This window comes from Rhododendron vialii, chromosome 4a (assembly GCF_030253575.1).
Source record: "Rhododendron vialii isolate Sample 1 chromosome 4a, ASM3025357v1".
NCBI classification, from domain to species: Eukaryota; Viridiplantae; Streptophyta; class Magnoliopsida; order Ericales; family Ericaceae; genus Rhododendron; species Rhododendron vialii.
In genome coordinates this window covers 2,162,945-2,177,664 of record NC_080560.1, presented here as the reverse complement: position 1 = coordinate 2,177,664, position 14,720 = coordinate 2,162,945, and the positions used below count along the sequence as shown (strand labels likewise).

The 14,720-nt window shown below is 37.7% G+C and overlaps 2 protein-coding genes and 1 long non-coding RNA gene across 3 annotated transcripts; 1 reads left to right on the top strand and 2 right to left on the bottom strand.

Moving 5' to 3' along the window:
* Window positions 1–371: 371 nt before the first annotated feature.
* LOC131321711 (probable serine/threonine-protein kinase PBL23) lies at window positions 372–3,535 on the bottom strand. Its single transcript, XM_058352605.1, has 6 exons — window positions 3,332–3,535; window positions 3,093–3,229; window positions 2,572–2,753; window positions 2,107–2,296; window positions 1,426–1,817; window positions 372–971 (listed from the first exon to the last, which is right to left on the bottom strand). The coding sequence occupies exons 2-6, from the start codon at window positions 3,220–3,222 to the stop codon at window positions 684–686; spliced, it is 1,182 nt and encodes a 393-aa protein (XP_058208588.1). The 5' UTR covers window positions 3,223–3,229; window positions 3,332–3,535; the 3' UTR covers window positions 372–683.
* A 1,270-nt stretch (window positions 3,536–4,805) lies between these two features.
* LOC131322615 (uncharacterized) lies at window positions 4,806–6,683 on the bottom strand. Its single transcript, XM_058354000.1, has one exon. The coding sequence runs from the start codon at window positions 6,681–6,683 to the stop codon at window positions 4,806–4,808; it is 1,878 nt and encodes a 625-aa protein (XP_058209983.1).
* Window positions 6,684–12,738: 6,055 nt separating this feature from the next.
* Window positions 12,739–13,713, top strand: LOC131323276 (uncharacterized). The gene is made up of 3 exons (XR_009199141.1): window positions 12,739–12,828; window positions 12,952–13,224; window positions 13,315–13,713. It is a non-coding gene; the product is annotated as an uncharacterized LOC131323276 (long non-coding RNA).
* The last annotated feature ends 1,007 nt before the right edge of the window (window positions 13,714–14,720 follow it).

Sequence of the window (14,720 nt, the reverse complement as noted above, 5' to 3'; positions counted from 1 at the left end):
AATGTTGGTGTGATCATGATGTTTCTCCGTATCTCTTGAACCATAACTAACTCGTAAAGTTTTCCGCAAAAACCGGTTTATTACCATCAAAACATATTTTTTGCGAAAGGGGGATTATTCAGGACGCGTTCAACGAATAACGAAGATGGATAGAGAGCATGAACTTGATATATAGGCCCCTGAGATGAGAAAACTCTTCCCTTGGTGTTCAGTTCACTACTACTTCCTTCATAATGTACTTTTTCCATTGATCTTTGCAGCTTGTGCTTATTATGTTTCAGAAACACATTTTCTACAGTTCCCTCCTCTCTTGTACAGAGTTGACATCTTATAGAAGAAAAAAAACCCTTAAACACTCCAATTATGCCTCATGCTGCACCAAAGGCTCTCCCTATCTCCATTAATTCTTTATTTACACTTTTGCTATAAATTGATCTGTGTCCCCTGGAATCCACATTTTGCAGCAAAAACACGTAGAAAAAGAACAAAAAATGAAATGAAAAGTGACTGAAAAAACAACATTATTCCAAGAAGTGTGCAATATATCAAGATGGTGGAGTAGTGTGTATGTCATAATTCACATAGTACTATGTACGAATTTTTTGTGGAGATTTTCCGGGTCTATATTCATTTCAAAAAAAATAGCGAGTTACAGATGTAGCTGTAATGCATGGCACACTTCCTCAATCTCTTTCCCAGGCACCATCCGGCGCATCCTTTTCGACATCATCAACTGTGTTTCTTCCAGAAGGCGATTTCTCCTTTTCTTCATCATCGCCCTCCTCTTTATTCGACAAGAACGTGAGAGCAGTTACCACGTCACTGATCAGAGGACGAACAGAAGCTTCCTCTTGGAGGCACATTGCCGCGATTGCAAGAGCTTGGTATAGACCCTTTATGGGGTAGTTCCCTTCCAGCGATGGATCTGCCATTAACGAAAACTTTCTTTTGTCTTTGAATAGAGGTTGTGCCTACAAAACAGTTGCATGACCAGTCAAAAACCCGGCAGAGGATTGATATTGGAAACATAGTGTCAAACGGTCAATTACTTGTTTGCTACTGTTTCCCTTTTCTGTTTCTTTCTGAAAACAGTTTTTTTGGCCCAAAAAATCCAGAAAAGATGCAATGTTCTCAAAGCTGTTTTTGGATTTGGCAGAATTGTTTGTGCATAAAAATGAAAGCAGCATGAAAATGAGGAGTTTTGATCAAACATTTCATGTTTTGTTTCAGGAAAGATGAAAAATGAAAAACAAAAATGAAGGAAATGAAAAGAATATCAGCATGGGTAGCTGTTATTATCTTCATTCCATATCACCATTTCAGAATTAAGTAATTTTTTTCTTTGATCAAGTTGGAAATCCTTGAATCTTGTATGACAATCCAAGAAATGATCGTTTTGGAGCTCTGAGAAGTTTTTGAGCATACCCAAGTAACCAGATTCTGCTCTTCGCTTGGCCTTGAATTATCAATGACTCTCCTTCCTGTGATTATTTCCAAGAACACCACTCCAAAGCTGTAAACATCAGACTTTGTCGTCAACTGACCGGTCAATGCGTACTCAGGAGCACAATAGCCATAAGTTCCCATTACCCTTGTGGATACATGGGACTTATCACCAGTTGGACCAAGCTTGGCTAGCCCAAAATCAGAAAGCTTTGGATTGAATTCCCCGTCTAACAATATGTTAGATGCTTTGAAATCGCGGTAAATCACTGGAGGGTTTGCTGCTTCGTGCAAGTATTCGAGCCCTCTTGCCGCCCCTTCAGCGATTTTCATCCTAGTGTTCCAATCCAGAGGCTTCTTATCGGGAGACATACCTGAATAAAGGATGGCTTTTCTCTGAGTACATTGAGAAACACAAATGCAAAAGAGAGGCGATGACTTGTTTATTCCAACTTGTAAGGTCAACATCTCAACAATAACATCCACATGGATGTGGGCTCATATACTGGTGGTTCAAACCAATGTGTGTGTTTTGTGCCTTTCTGTGGTCGGTTTCTGTGTACCTTAGTTTTCTATATTGAATTTGCGAGTGAAACTGCAAAAAAATTTCTTGTAGATTTGCAGAAGTGAATAGAATTGGAAAATAAGTAGTTTTGGGCATACCAAGAAGATGATCCTCAAGGGAGCCATTGGACATGTACTCGTAAACTAATATCCTCTGATCACCGTCGGCACAATATCCGACTAAATTGACAAGGTTAGTATGGTGAAGAAGACTCAAAAGCAACACTTCCACAAGGAATTCTCTGTTTCCTTGGAATCCATTTCTGTCAAGTTGCTTGACTGCAACATCCTGCATAACATGAACATAACAAGGAAATTAGGAACACATGTTTCTAGCAAAGAGTAATGAGCACTATATAAATTAATACGTTAACTCTTTCTTGTCACTGTGGTGCAATGCATGGCCCTTATGACACTTGAAATTGGTCATATTTGAATAAGGCCCATTCATGTGAGTACTGAGTAAGAAAAGTTTGTCAAAGGTTTTAGTTTGTCTACCATTTTCCTTCAACCACAATGAGTGTGTGTGTGTGTCTGTGTTGGAGAGAGAGAGAGAGAAAGTACTTGGTTTAGGCTTTCAATGTGCCCTTTGTAAACGCGACCAAACCCACCTTCACCCACCAAGGAGTCAGGGTTGAAGTTTTGAGTTGCAACGGACAGGTCTCTGAATGAGAATATTTGAGCAGTAATATTCCCTTTGCCGATCTTTGCTATCTCTTCAGCAATGTACCTCCTCTTGCTGCTATCTGTGCATTGAAATATGATCAAGTTGCTTTTGACTCTAAAATATATTGGACAAAGCCATCATTGTTTCAGCTATTTCAAACCGATTGCTCCTGATTTACTAGCCCTTGACAAGCATCAGGACATTGGCGGGCATATTGCAAGAGATGGGAAAATGATCCATAATGATACTTCAATACAAAAAATGGTAGAGCACCATTGAAGAACTTGATGGATAAAGGAGTGTTTCAGATGACCAAAAAAATTGAACCAATGAACAAATATTTTGTGAAGAAAACAATGTTAACAGAAGTCCTAAACACAATTGACAGAAAAGAAGGGAAGTTAGCCAAATAAATTACCAGATTTGAACGAGATATTGGCAAAGGAGGCTAGCTTTTTGGCATCTTTATATTCCTGAATGCTTTTCTTCAAGGATTTTCGATTGACAGTCTCTTCTGACATGCAACAAGAGAAGCAGCTCATCTTCATCGGGTATCTACCGGTTCAGACCAAATTCAAAAAAATGTCAAAATCTTGAATCAAAATTATCCATGAGAGGTCTTCACTTGTCCATTGAGAATGCAATTCAACATAATACCTGACAAAACAATATGCCACGAGTTCAAGGGCAGGTTTTCAATCGTTAGAATTTTCAATCAGTTGAGAAAATCAAAAAGCTTTAGCCCTGGAAAGGACCAGCCTGTTCCAGGCTCAATGGAAACTAACAAAAAAAATTCAGTAGAGTTCCTTCATCTCCTCCAGCCCTTTATTTTCGGACACGTTCAAGTTTGCTATCTAATTCAGTGGCAACAAATTTAGACTATTTTTATCTTAACCACCCGTTTACCTCTCATTCACATATTTAAAAGTTAGCTGAGCTGGAGAGTTTATCTTCTTTTCTTTTTCCAAGTTAATCCTCGTATGCTATTTTTAGCCCCTCAAATTTGTGTATGGTGATTGGTGAATAAAGCTGGATCAGATGGCGAAGAATTCTCCTTCTAAATAGGGCCTGCAAAAGCACTTTTGTCCATCCATTCCACCATGAATGATGCATCACCAACCTACTGCATTAACAGTCTCAAGTTCTTGATTCCTCCATTGTCCTATATCTGGAAGAAAAGAAAAAAAAAACTGGGCATTTACCATGGCTGTTTATTATACTGTATCACATGTTGGAGTTGTATGGGTTATCCATAGTGAAAGAAATGAAAAAAAGATACTTGAATCATTACCTGCAAGAGCAACTCCAACGGGCTAGGCAAATGAGGCATGTTGGCTATTTTAGCTAGCAGCAGTAGAATTTTGTCTCTGAAACAAGCTAGTCGGATGGCTAGGTTCACCTATTTGCATTTTGATTTGTTACACACACCTGGCCATTAAAGGCTAAGCCAATTTGCCATATGCCTCTCCACCATAAATGTGTTCGTCTTCGTTTGTTGTGTACTTAAACCAGGCGAGCACATATATAAAAAGCGATTAGACAAAATAGAAATTGTACATTTTACATACATTTATTGGGTAAAATAACTATTCGTATTGGACATGCTCAAATATAAATGTAGAGTAAACGTCAGTTTTCATTTTTCAACACATCCATTGCTATAAGAGGGACCATTGTACAAAATGAAGGAGAAAGCCATCAAAGAAAACATTAATTTCAATCATCTGAGGTGGTTCTCCATGAAACCAAAACCTTGAAGGGGAAATCAGGGTGATTCTCCAAGAAATGACAAACATTACTTCTCCTTGAACCCAGTCAACACTACTCGGTTCACGTTATCCATTGAACCCGCCATGAATTATCCCTTTTGTGCTACTGTATGTGTTCGGATGCAGAAAACATAACCAAAGTCGCGATGATTCAACAGAAATGGAGATACAAATAACCATAAATGCTATACCGAAATTCTGATTGAGGTACTTACAACTGTTTGGGAAACTAGATAGTAACGTAAACTATAGTATCTCAATAACTTAAGAGTAACTAGGTACATGTTCAACCAACCACCTCAGGGGAAATTTCCATGACAAAATCCAAATCCCATATGGGAGCACAGCCACCAAATGCATGGTTAAGCAGATTTTAGGCCAAATCTTTTCTCTTTCAACCGAGCAAACACTGCCTCAAGTTTGCTGACCCTGGCCTCAAGTCCAGGCACCTGACTAACACTAATTTGTTCCTCATTGTTCTTGGCACTTGCCCCGTTATCGACTTGATTTTGTGCTCCACTCTCCGTTGCTGCATTGTCATTAGATCGGTGCAATTCCCCCATTGGTACTTCATCACACCGAGTACTTCCTCTTGGTTTGATCTGAGATTCCCTCTCTTCATCATCAGTTCCATGAGACAATGGGGTTTGAGGTTTAGTGCATGGAAAAGACTTTCCATCACCAGTCAATTTGTCTCCAGCAATTTCCCTTGGTGTTTGTCGATCTTTTCCAACACAGTCTGCTGCTTTGGGAGGATTTGAGAAATCTTTTACTACCTCCTTTCGCCTTGAACAGTGTGAAGATCTTCTTGAACACTTTCCCCATCTCATGAAAATTCTCTTTCGTTCCACAACATCCTTGGCTGCATCTTTCTGCACAAAATTCATTTGCTTCCACCACTCCAAATACCGCGTGGTAACATCTGACTCAAACAACCGCGACGGTATGTACAATTTCACACCTCCAATAGGCTTGGAATAGTTTTTCCATGCCATTTTGGGCGTTCCATTGAACCTAGCTACATGGCCCGGAAGATCTTGATCCATACCAAACTGCATGGCAACGCGATGAGGGAGATACTGTTCCATACAGTCGAGTCCAACTAACTCGCCAACTCTCAAAAACCGAGCAAACGATTCCAACTCCTCATCCATTCCAGGATTAACTAACACCCATTCCTCACTTTTTCTGTAAAACTTATGAAACAACCAACTTTTCCCAGAAATGGCGTAAGGCCTCCAAATGAAGGATTCTCCGGCAGAGTCAAGAACCGAACCCAAATCCTCGACACTCAATTTCTTCACCTTATCCCACCTAGCCATTCTCGGCTCACCGAGTTCAAGGGCATTGTGTTTTGGACACAACATGGGAAATCTCTCATAAGCCCAAATCTGAAACAGTTGCATTGGTGCCCATAAGTCAAGTTCCACAACATCATGCTCTCTAGTTCTCCCCATTGCTTCTTTCAACAGTGTCAAATTGCGGTAAATCCGTGACAGAACAGCCGGGCCAAGAGCAATCCTCGTCCCTCTAGCTATATGTATTGCTATACCGTGAACATGTTTTCCAACCGTGTAAAAGGACCTGGGAAGAACGTGTCTAGATAACCACAACACAAGAAATGCTTCGTGCTCGATTTCACTCCCACTATCCATAAACCTATTCAGCCAATCTTGATGGAAGGTTCTATTAGGTTTACCCCGATTTCGCGCATCGGTTAACTTCCTTTCAATATCAATCATCTCTTTAGTTTCAAGAGGGGTTAAAACAGAGTTACCTAAGACAGAGAAACCTCCCAGAACCAAAACATCTTCAAGAGTGACTGTGGTTTCCCCCCATGGAAACAGAAACGAGTTAGTCTCAGGACACCACTTCAAGCCAAACACTAAAAACATTTCTTGGTTTATAGGGATCTTGTAGGTGGAACCGATGATGGCTTCATAAACCCCAGCTTTTTTCCACGTGGATTGATGGAGAGAATGCATTTTTTCAACCCATGCTTTCCATTTACAAACTGGGTTTCTCCACCCTTTGAATGAAACCCTCAACGGAAGATCAAGAAGGCTTTGGTTTGAGGAGAGAGAAGCTGAAGGAAGCTCAAAGAATGATGCTTTACTGGAGGAAACAGAGGGTTTGAGAAAATAGGCTGTTCTTAGAGTTGGGCTTCCACCTGTGGGTGAAACCATGAGCTCATCTCTCTCTTCAACAAGGGTTTCTTGTACTTCTTCAAGTTCTGCCATTGTTGGAGGTCAAGAGCTCAGAAACAGTATTTTTACCAAGAAAATAAAACAGAGTTGCAGAAAAGGGGGTATATTTACGTTTGTCTATGATTCATGTTGTTTATGCCTGGAGAGAGAAATGGGTTCACAGGGTTTGAGTGGGCTTTTGTGGTTTGAAAAACAAATTCCTCAATGCGTGAAAGAAAAAACGAAAATGGACGAAAATGGCAACTCGGCTCGTTCCTGAGTACTGCTGCCTGATGGTACTATTTAAGAATCAAATATTCAGACTCACCACTCTTTCTCTGGGAATTATTTTCACCGTCTACTATTGTCGGCGGAAAATTTTTCAGTGGGGAGCGGGTACCATGCGGTGCCCGCTCACGCATCCGAGCCGTCCATTACGTATTTGAACGGCTGAGATTTAAAGAGAGAAAAATGAGAGAGAAAGTGTTTGGGTGAGAGGAGAGAAAGAGTTTTAATCCGAGCCGTCCAAAAGTGATTTTTCAGTGCCGAGCGAGTATATGCTATGTAATCTCAAGCTAAAGAAAATAGAAAATACGAAAACAAAAGTGTTGATTGATACTCCCAATTGTTATACATTTCAATGCAATTTCACAAAGTTGTATAGACTCTTTAGAGCAAGTGCATCAGATTAGGTATATCAAGGGGCTATAATTAAACAAGTTGAGTCGAGCTTTTTCAAGTTCGAGTCCAGCTTGTTCATTGAACGAGCCAAAAAATCGAGCTCAAACTTAGCTCGAGTCTTAACGACCCGACCCAAGAGCTCAAGTTCTGCCATTGTTGGAGGTCAAGAGCTCAAAAACAAGATTTACCAAGAAAAAGAAAAGAAATCAGAGCTGCAGAAAAGGGGGCATAGTATTTGTCTTTTCTTTTTTTGGAACGGGTATAATAGTAATTGTCTATGATTCATGTTGTTTATGCCTGGAGAGAGAAATGGGTTCACATGGTTTTGAGTGGGTTTTGTGGTTTGAAAAACAAATTCCTCAATGCGTGATAGAAACGAAAAGAGAATAAATTCTTTACGCTGTCGGTGTAAATATTTGTTTCTTCCAAATCAATTATATTGCGCCACGTCGCCATGTTTTATTAATTGGGACCATTGTTTTAACACGTATCGCAATGCAATTAATTTGGAGAAAACAAATGTTTACACCGGCAACTCTGCTCATTCCTGAGTACTGCTGCCTCATAGTACTAGTTATAGACATATCTCCAGTCCATTATTCCTACGTATTTTGAAATCGTCCATCCAATTTATTTACCCATTCCCCACATCATCACCGGAAATTTGCCAGAAAAGTCGACGACGCCGGGAGTAAGCTGGGAAATTGGCCAGCACCGGGAGTACGCCGAAAAATTGGACTAAGTTGGCTATTGATTTTTAACCATGGTTTAAGCTTTGGTTATTGACTATATATATATAGTCCGGGATTTCAAATTTGTGTAAAATGCGATATGGCTTTTTTTTGCTTGTGAACCACAACATTCTGAAGAAGCCTCCAAAGAAAATTATGGATTACAAGTTCCAACACCCTCCCCTTAATTCATACTCCCTCCGTCCCTAAATGTTTGGCACTTTCATGTTTTTTATTGTCCCATATTATTTGTCCATTTTGAAAAGTCAAAAGCAAAATATGGTAAATTTCCTATGTTACCCTTTTCTTTTGGGCACCAAATTTCAAATTCAAATTTTCAAGTACTATTTAAAGTACACTAGAAGGATAAGATTGGACAATTGATTTTTGCACAATACAATAATATTTGTTCCTTAAAAGTTAGAACTCCCAAAAGTGCCAAACATTTAGGGACGGAGGGAGTAATTTTCTCAACATTTGCCTTTGCCGTGATCCTTGCAAAGTGATCCTCGAGAACCTTGGACCTTGTTCGGTTAAGGTTTTTGATTTTGAATTCTAATCATTATCCTATTTCTCTCTAATTATTATTATTATTTTTCTCTTTATCTCTCTCCAATCATTATTTTTATTTTTAATCATTACTCTATTAAGGGCTCATTCGGCTAAATAAGCAATTTTGCTTCTTTTTTTTTTTGTCATTATTCAATTTTTTTCGCATTTGTTAGTTTTCGTCAATTTTTTGAGAATTATTGTTTTGTCATGACGAGAGGAATCCAAAAAGTAAAAAATTACGATCGAAATCCAATTTTTTTTTAATAAAATTGTGTTTATATAATTTGTGGTATTTACATATGTTTTCTTTTGATACGACACGTTGTGGTAAGAAAATGACAATTTTAGGTGTTGTGATAACGATTGTGGTTATTTTATAAAATTTGTGGCATTTTACAAATATTTTTGGCTTGAGTATAACAATTGTTGATTCTTGTACGACATGTATTGGTTTTGTTTTGGAATATCATACGAGTTAAAGAATTTTTGGTACGACTCATTATGGTAAGATAATGCCAATTTATGGTATTGTACGCACATATTTAGTTAGGGTACAAGCCAGAGAAAGAAAGGAGAGATAATATATGGAGGGATTCATCCCCCAACTTAAACCGGAGCTAGTACCTGCACAAAGTTAGTCCCACAAAAAAAAAGATAATAGAAAAGAAAAGTAGAGAAGAAGAGGAAGAAGAAAACCGTTTCAAAAAAACAAGAAAAAAAACTACCTAAAAAGAAAAATAAAAACGTTTGAATAAAATAAAACTGCCTAAGATAATTTACAAAAAGTACTGTATCACGCTCACGTAGATTTAGAACTTCCACCACACCATGAAGAGTTACGAATATAAACACCCCCTTTATGCTCTCTTTTAAAAAACTTGACTCGACCATGCCATATGATCAAATACTTTGAGTATCGCAATTGCTAAGTGGTTTTAGAAATTTTAGCTCCAACATGCATGCAATTTGAACCAAATTGATTTCAGACTATTGATAATGTCCACTAAACATTGAAGAAAAATCAAATCAAAATCATCAATGCCGAGAAAATTGATCAACTAGTTTAAAAATTTGGTAATGGTGGAGGCTTAATAGGAGGGGTGGCATCATCTACCATTGAGTGATTTGATTTTCAAGTACTTCAACTGAATTTTCTACAATTATCGGCATTGACTCCTCAAGAGTTTTAGAATAAAAAGGCATATCGGATGTGCAGGTAGAATCCTCTTGAGGAGAACTTTGGATATTAGGCCCATTGCTCGATTTACACTCTTAACACTTTCTCCAACCCTAAATCAACTCCTTCACTTCTTCCCTAGTATGAGAATTGACATCTTCAAAGTTCTTATTGCAATCCCAATATTAATTATGAATTAATTTCAGTAAGTTCACTATGATAATTCCAACCCTTTTCAGCAGCTCTATCCAAAAATTCACCATGGCAAAATCATGTCTACAAATAGATGCGTTTCGCGATTCATGCCCTCATAAAAATGTTCTATAATGCGCCAAAATTCAAAGCCATGATTTGGAAAAAAGAACAGCAAATTATTATACATTTCCCAATAATGCAAATAAGATTCTGCTTTGGTTTGGGTAAAATATACGATTTCTTGTCTCCAAAGGGTAATCTCAAGCGCTGGGAAAAACTTTTCCACCTCTTGCCATGTTATTTTAGATGCTGACTTCAAATTGAAAAACCAACTTGGCCGCAGCCTCGTTTTGCAAAAAATGCTCGAAAAATTTAATCTTAACGACTTCAATATCTAGGTTGGACAAAGTAGCACAAAACTCTTCAAATTGTTGAATATGCAAGTATGGGTTTTCATCCGAAAAAACACAAAAAATGGGAAGCATTTGTATCATCTCAGGTCTCAAGCCAATGTTCAAAGAATAATTTCTAAAATAAGCCATAATTTTATTTATTTATTATTTTTTTTTTTTGGGGGGGGGGGGGAGGGGCGGGTGGGTTTGTAAAGGACAAAAAATAAATTTTTTTTTTTAACTTTTAGCGCAAACTACTCTATTGAAGCAAGAAAACAGAACTCACAGAATTTCTAAACTAAGAATCCAACTAAAAAAAAATTGAAAATGCGCAATCCTGTTTTAACTCCCCGGCAACGGCACCAATATTTGGTCTATCATTTCCGTACAAAAAATTTATATTATAAAATAGAGCGGATTTTTGTCTACACATACAAACAAGAGCATCTCTTCAGCAGTTAGATCAAATTTTCAATAGGTTATAGCCATTCAATCAACTCTTTTAATAAATTTATTCTCTCCGTCCCTCTTTCCTTACTTCTTAGGCAATGTTGCCTTTTTTGGGGACAGAAATATTATTTCTTTATTTAACATGCCTTTTATTATCAAAACGTTTTCTTCTCCCTATCATTAATCTTAAACTCTATTATTATGGTGTTGCGCATTGTACATGTCCACTCATCCATTAGAGAACTCTATTCAATTACTTTCTTCCATCAGCTGAGGTAACAATGGAAAAACAATATAGAAACTTTAGTCACAAAAAAATAAATTTAGTTACCTATTTCTTGAATGCATGATTCGAAATAGTAGTGTTTGATAATTTATCTCAGTTGTAGGCCTATAGCATTCCTTTGATTTGAAAAGGGAAAAAAAAATTCACTCAAGTTGTAACATAAAGTTGCAAGAATCACTTTCAATCTTAAAGAAAATAACATTCGTTAACTTACGGGATCGAAATAGAGTTTTAAAACGATTCATTTATTTTTTTCGGATTAATTACTGGTTGAACTATATTGTTTACGGGTGTGATATAAGTATTGGTTGATCGTGATAGCTATTAACAAATGATTGTGCATAAGTTAATTAAAAATATCATATGGGTATATATATGCTCCTACTTTTCAATGGGTGTGGTATTATTTGTTGTGCAACTATTCTTAAAAGAAATTAGTTCAGTTTATCCTATTTGAAGAGAATTTTATAAAGTAAATTATAAAATTTTCCATTTGGGTTTGTTACGTTGTGATCACTAGAAAGGAAGGAATTTTTTTTTTGAAGTTGTAATAAAAAAGTGTTGTGTTGCGCCTTCTTTTTTTTTTATCGGCGTGTTGTGCCGTGCCTGAAGGCACGAGCAATCACTAGTATAATTTATAAAACAAAGAATTAAATACTCTTATTCCGAAGAATAGTGGTTAAGTCTAGGATTATCCACGAGAAGTAAAAAGCTAAGTTATGGTACTTTCAATTTATTTCTAACTTAATTATGAAAAAGATGAAGTTTGGATTTTAGTTGTTTAAACTAACAATTAAACTAAGAAAGCGAATTAAAGGATTTATTAAAGCGAGATTAAAGGATTTATTTCTAACTTAAATATGTAGTCGTAACCTCAGCCTTTTCCAACATTCATAACTGACCGTCCATACTCAAACCCAAAATCATTTCCCTCTACGACTTCATACTCCTCTCTATCTCTCTCTCTCTCTCTCTCTCTCTCTCTCTATCTCTCTCAACGTGGAATTCAGGATGAATCATGAAAACCCATTTCAAGAATTGCAACCGGATACTAAATTTCTCTTCCAAATTGAAACAGAGTACATGGCCGCTCCCGGTTTCTTAGAAAATGGCGATATGCGTCTCAGAAGAAATGCCCGAAGTACTATGCACCAAGTAAGAATAGCTTGAACTCCTCGATCAGTCCTTGTATTTTCTTTCTTTTTCACTTCTCCACATCAAATTAAGAAATGCTCCAGTTTTCTTGACTTCTGAACTCTATTTTTCCTTCTTTTTTCCGACTTCTATACAGTTATCGAATACTCCTGGATTTGAACATGACCCGCTCGTGCCGTTTCTCGCTCTTAATTACTATGATCGTTGCATTTCAAGGCACCCAATACCGGTAAATCAAGAACTAGCAACTAACAATGCATGAATATTTTGGGCGCATGTTTTGAATTTCTTGATTTATATTTTTTACTAAAAATAAGAACTTTTTGGAGGACAATGGCTGAACATGGCTGTCGTGTCTCCTCTTAAAACCAAAGCATTCACTTCAAATTTTGACCTTGTTAGATTATATATGAGTATCTGCACAAAAATACAATCTGTAAAATAAAATCGTTTCCATTTGAAGTTGAACTAACAAAAGTTGGTACATGTAGGATGATTGGTATTTCGCTTGTTTGTTATCGGTTGTACAACTCTTGCTTGGAAGATGAGGGCGAATGGGCTCTCTGTGAAAAGATTGCTGGTAAAAACTGCACTCTCCATTTTTGTTAGACCTTTTGGGAAAATATCTTTCAAAAAATCATACTTGTGCATATGAACAGACGTAATAAGAAGAAAATGAATTCTAAGTATTTCGTAACCACAGGGAGTGAGGCCGATCAGGGTTGGCGGTGAGCTGATAGAGGTGAAGGTCGGACACATTGACCGAATGGAATCTCTGATTAACTCTGCACTTAATCGGCGAAGGCAATCGATTACGCCCTTCTGCTTCGTCAACAACTTCAGGTCTCTAACAATTACGCCCCTATGCTTCATGTCGTGCTTCATGTCTTGTCTTTGACGCTTATCAATGATCAACAAGAAAGAAAAATTCTGAAACAACTGGTTTTTGAAAACCACCTTCTTGACATGCATCATGGTACGTAAACTTCTTTTCTATTGTACCAGAAAAATTGAGGGATTTTTGTTTGAATCCACGTGATCACTAATATGTTTTGATGATGTCTAGATGCTAGATTTACACAGTTCAGGCCGTCGATAATTGCACTTGTGGGAATTATAGCTGAAAGAGAAGATGGGCTTGGCGACTTCTGGGACCATGTTTTCGGTTCCGAATTTGTTGATCTCAATGATCTGGTAAGGAAATATAAAAGGAAGTACAAGTTCTGATCAAGTCCTTGTTGGGGATTCGAACGTTCCAAACCCACAAGCAAACGCACACAATCGAAGAACAAACCAAGAACAGAAAACAAAATAAAGCAAGAAAAGAACAAGACACAGAGATTACGTGGTTCCGACTTAAGCTGATTGCTTAATCGTACGTCCATAGGGTGCTGGGGTGTTTCTCTATGATGAAAATATGTCAGAGTCACAAAAAGAGACAGCCCTAACTTTGCTTTTATATGCACAAGCAAATTAATACTAGAAAACCCTAAAAAACACTAAAACCTACGTTGGACGGGATCCAAAACCTTCCGGGTCATTTTTGACTGCAACTCTAAAATTTTCTTCACATCTCAACGGTCCTTTGATTTTCTGTTTTGACCAGCTGATAGCTCTTTACCATGGTGCAAAAAAAAGCTTAATATATGATTTCGGTTTGTACGATTTAACATTTCACTGCTTGTGGCTTCAGGATGAGATAGAAAACTGCCTCAATTTACTAGAAATGACAAGGGTAGAAAAGATCTCGGACGCTGCAGCCTGGGCTGAGAGTCCGAGGAGCTGGCGGGACGAAGGAGCCGCCGTGGCCGGAGAGCTCTATCATCGAGTTCAGAAATTAAAGAGGAGATCCAGAAGAATCTAGCCACTAAATCATACATATGTCTATTGTCCACTTCAATGCTCTGAGGATGATTCTATGAGAACTGGACTTCTATGATTTGTGTTGGGTATGGAACAAGGGGGGCTGTGGTGCGTGTAATGCATATGGGGGTGGTGTTTGTTGGGCGGTATGTAAGGAGTCTATCTTGGTTGAGTAGCTGTAGGTGTTCTCTTTCGTTTTGTTTGGGTTGACTCTCTCAAGTAGAATATCTCGATGATGCAGATTTTGAGTCTGTATTCTCTATGCAAGATGACCGCTGCTTCTTCTTCCATTTTTTAAAATGGTCCGTTTTTCGGGAGCTGCTGGACTAATTAGAAACGAGGCACTGGTCTCCTTTTCTTTTTCAATAAACCGAAAATAGAAGGCTCTCATTCAAACTTGTTTAATTTATAACTTCTTTCCCTCGAATTTTCTTGTTTATGCCAACATATATAGAGAATTAATAGGGAAAATTAAAATTCAAAACAATGAAAACAAGCCCTTGGATTTGAATCTTTCTTATCATTCACAACACCACCGTCTTGGGATTTTCTGGTATGAAATTATCCTTCTGGCTCAAGTGGCTCGCGTAGATGTGCTTTCTGATCAAA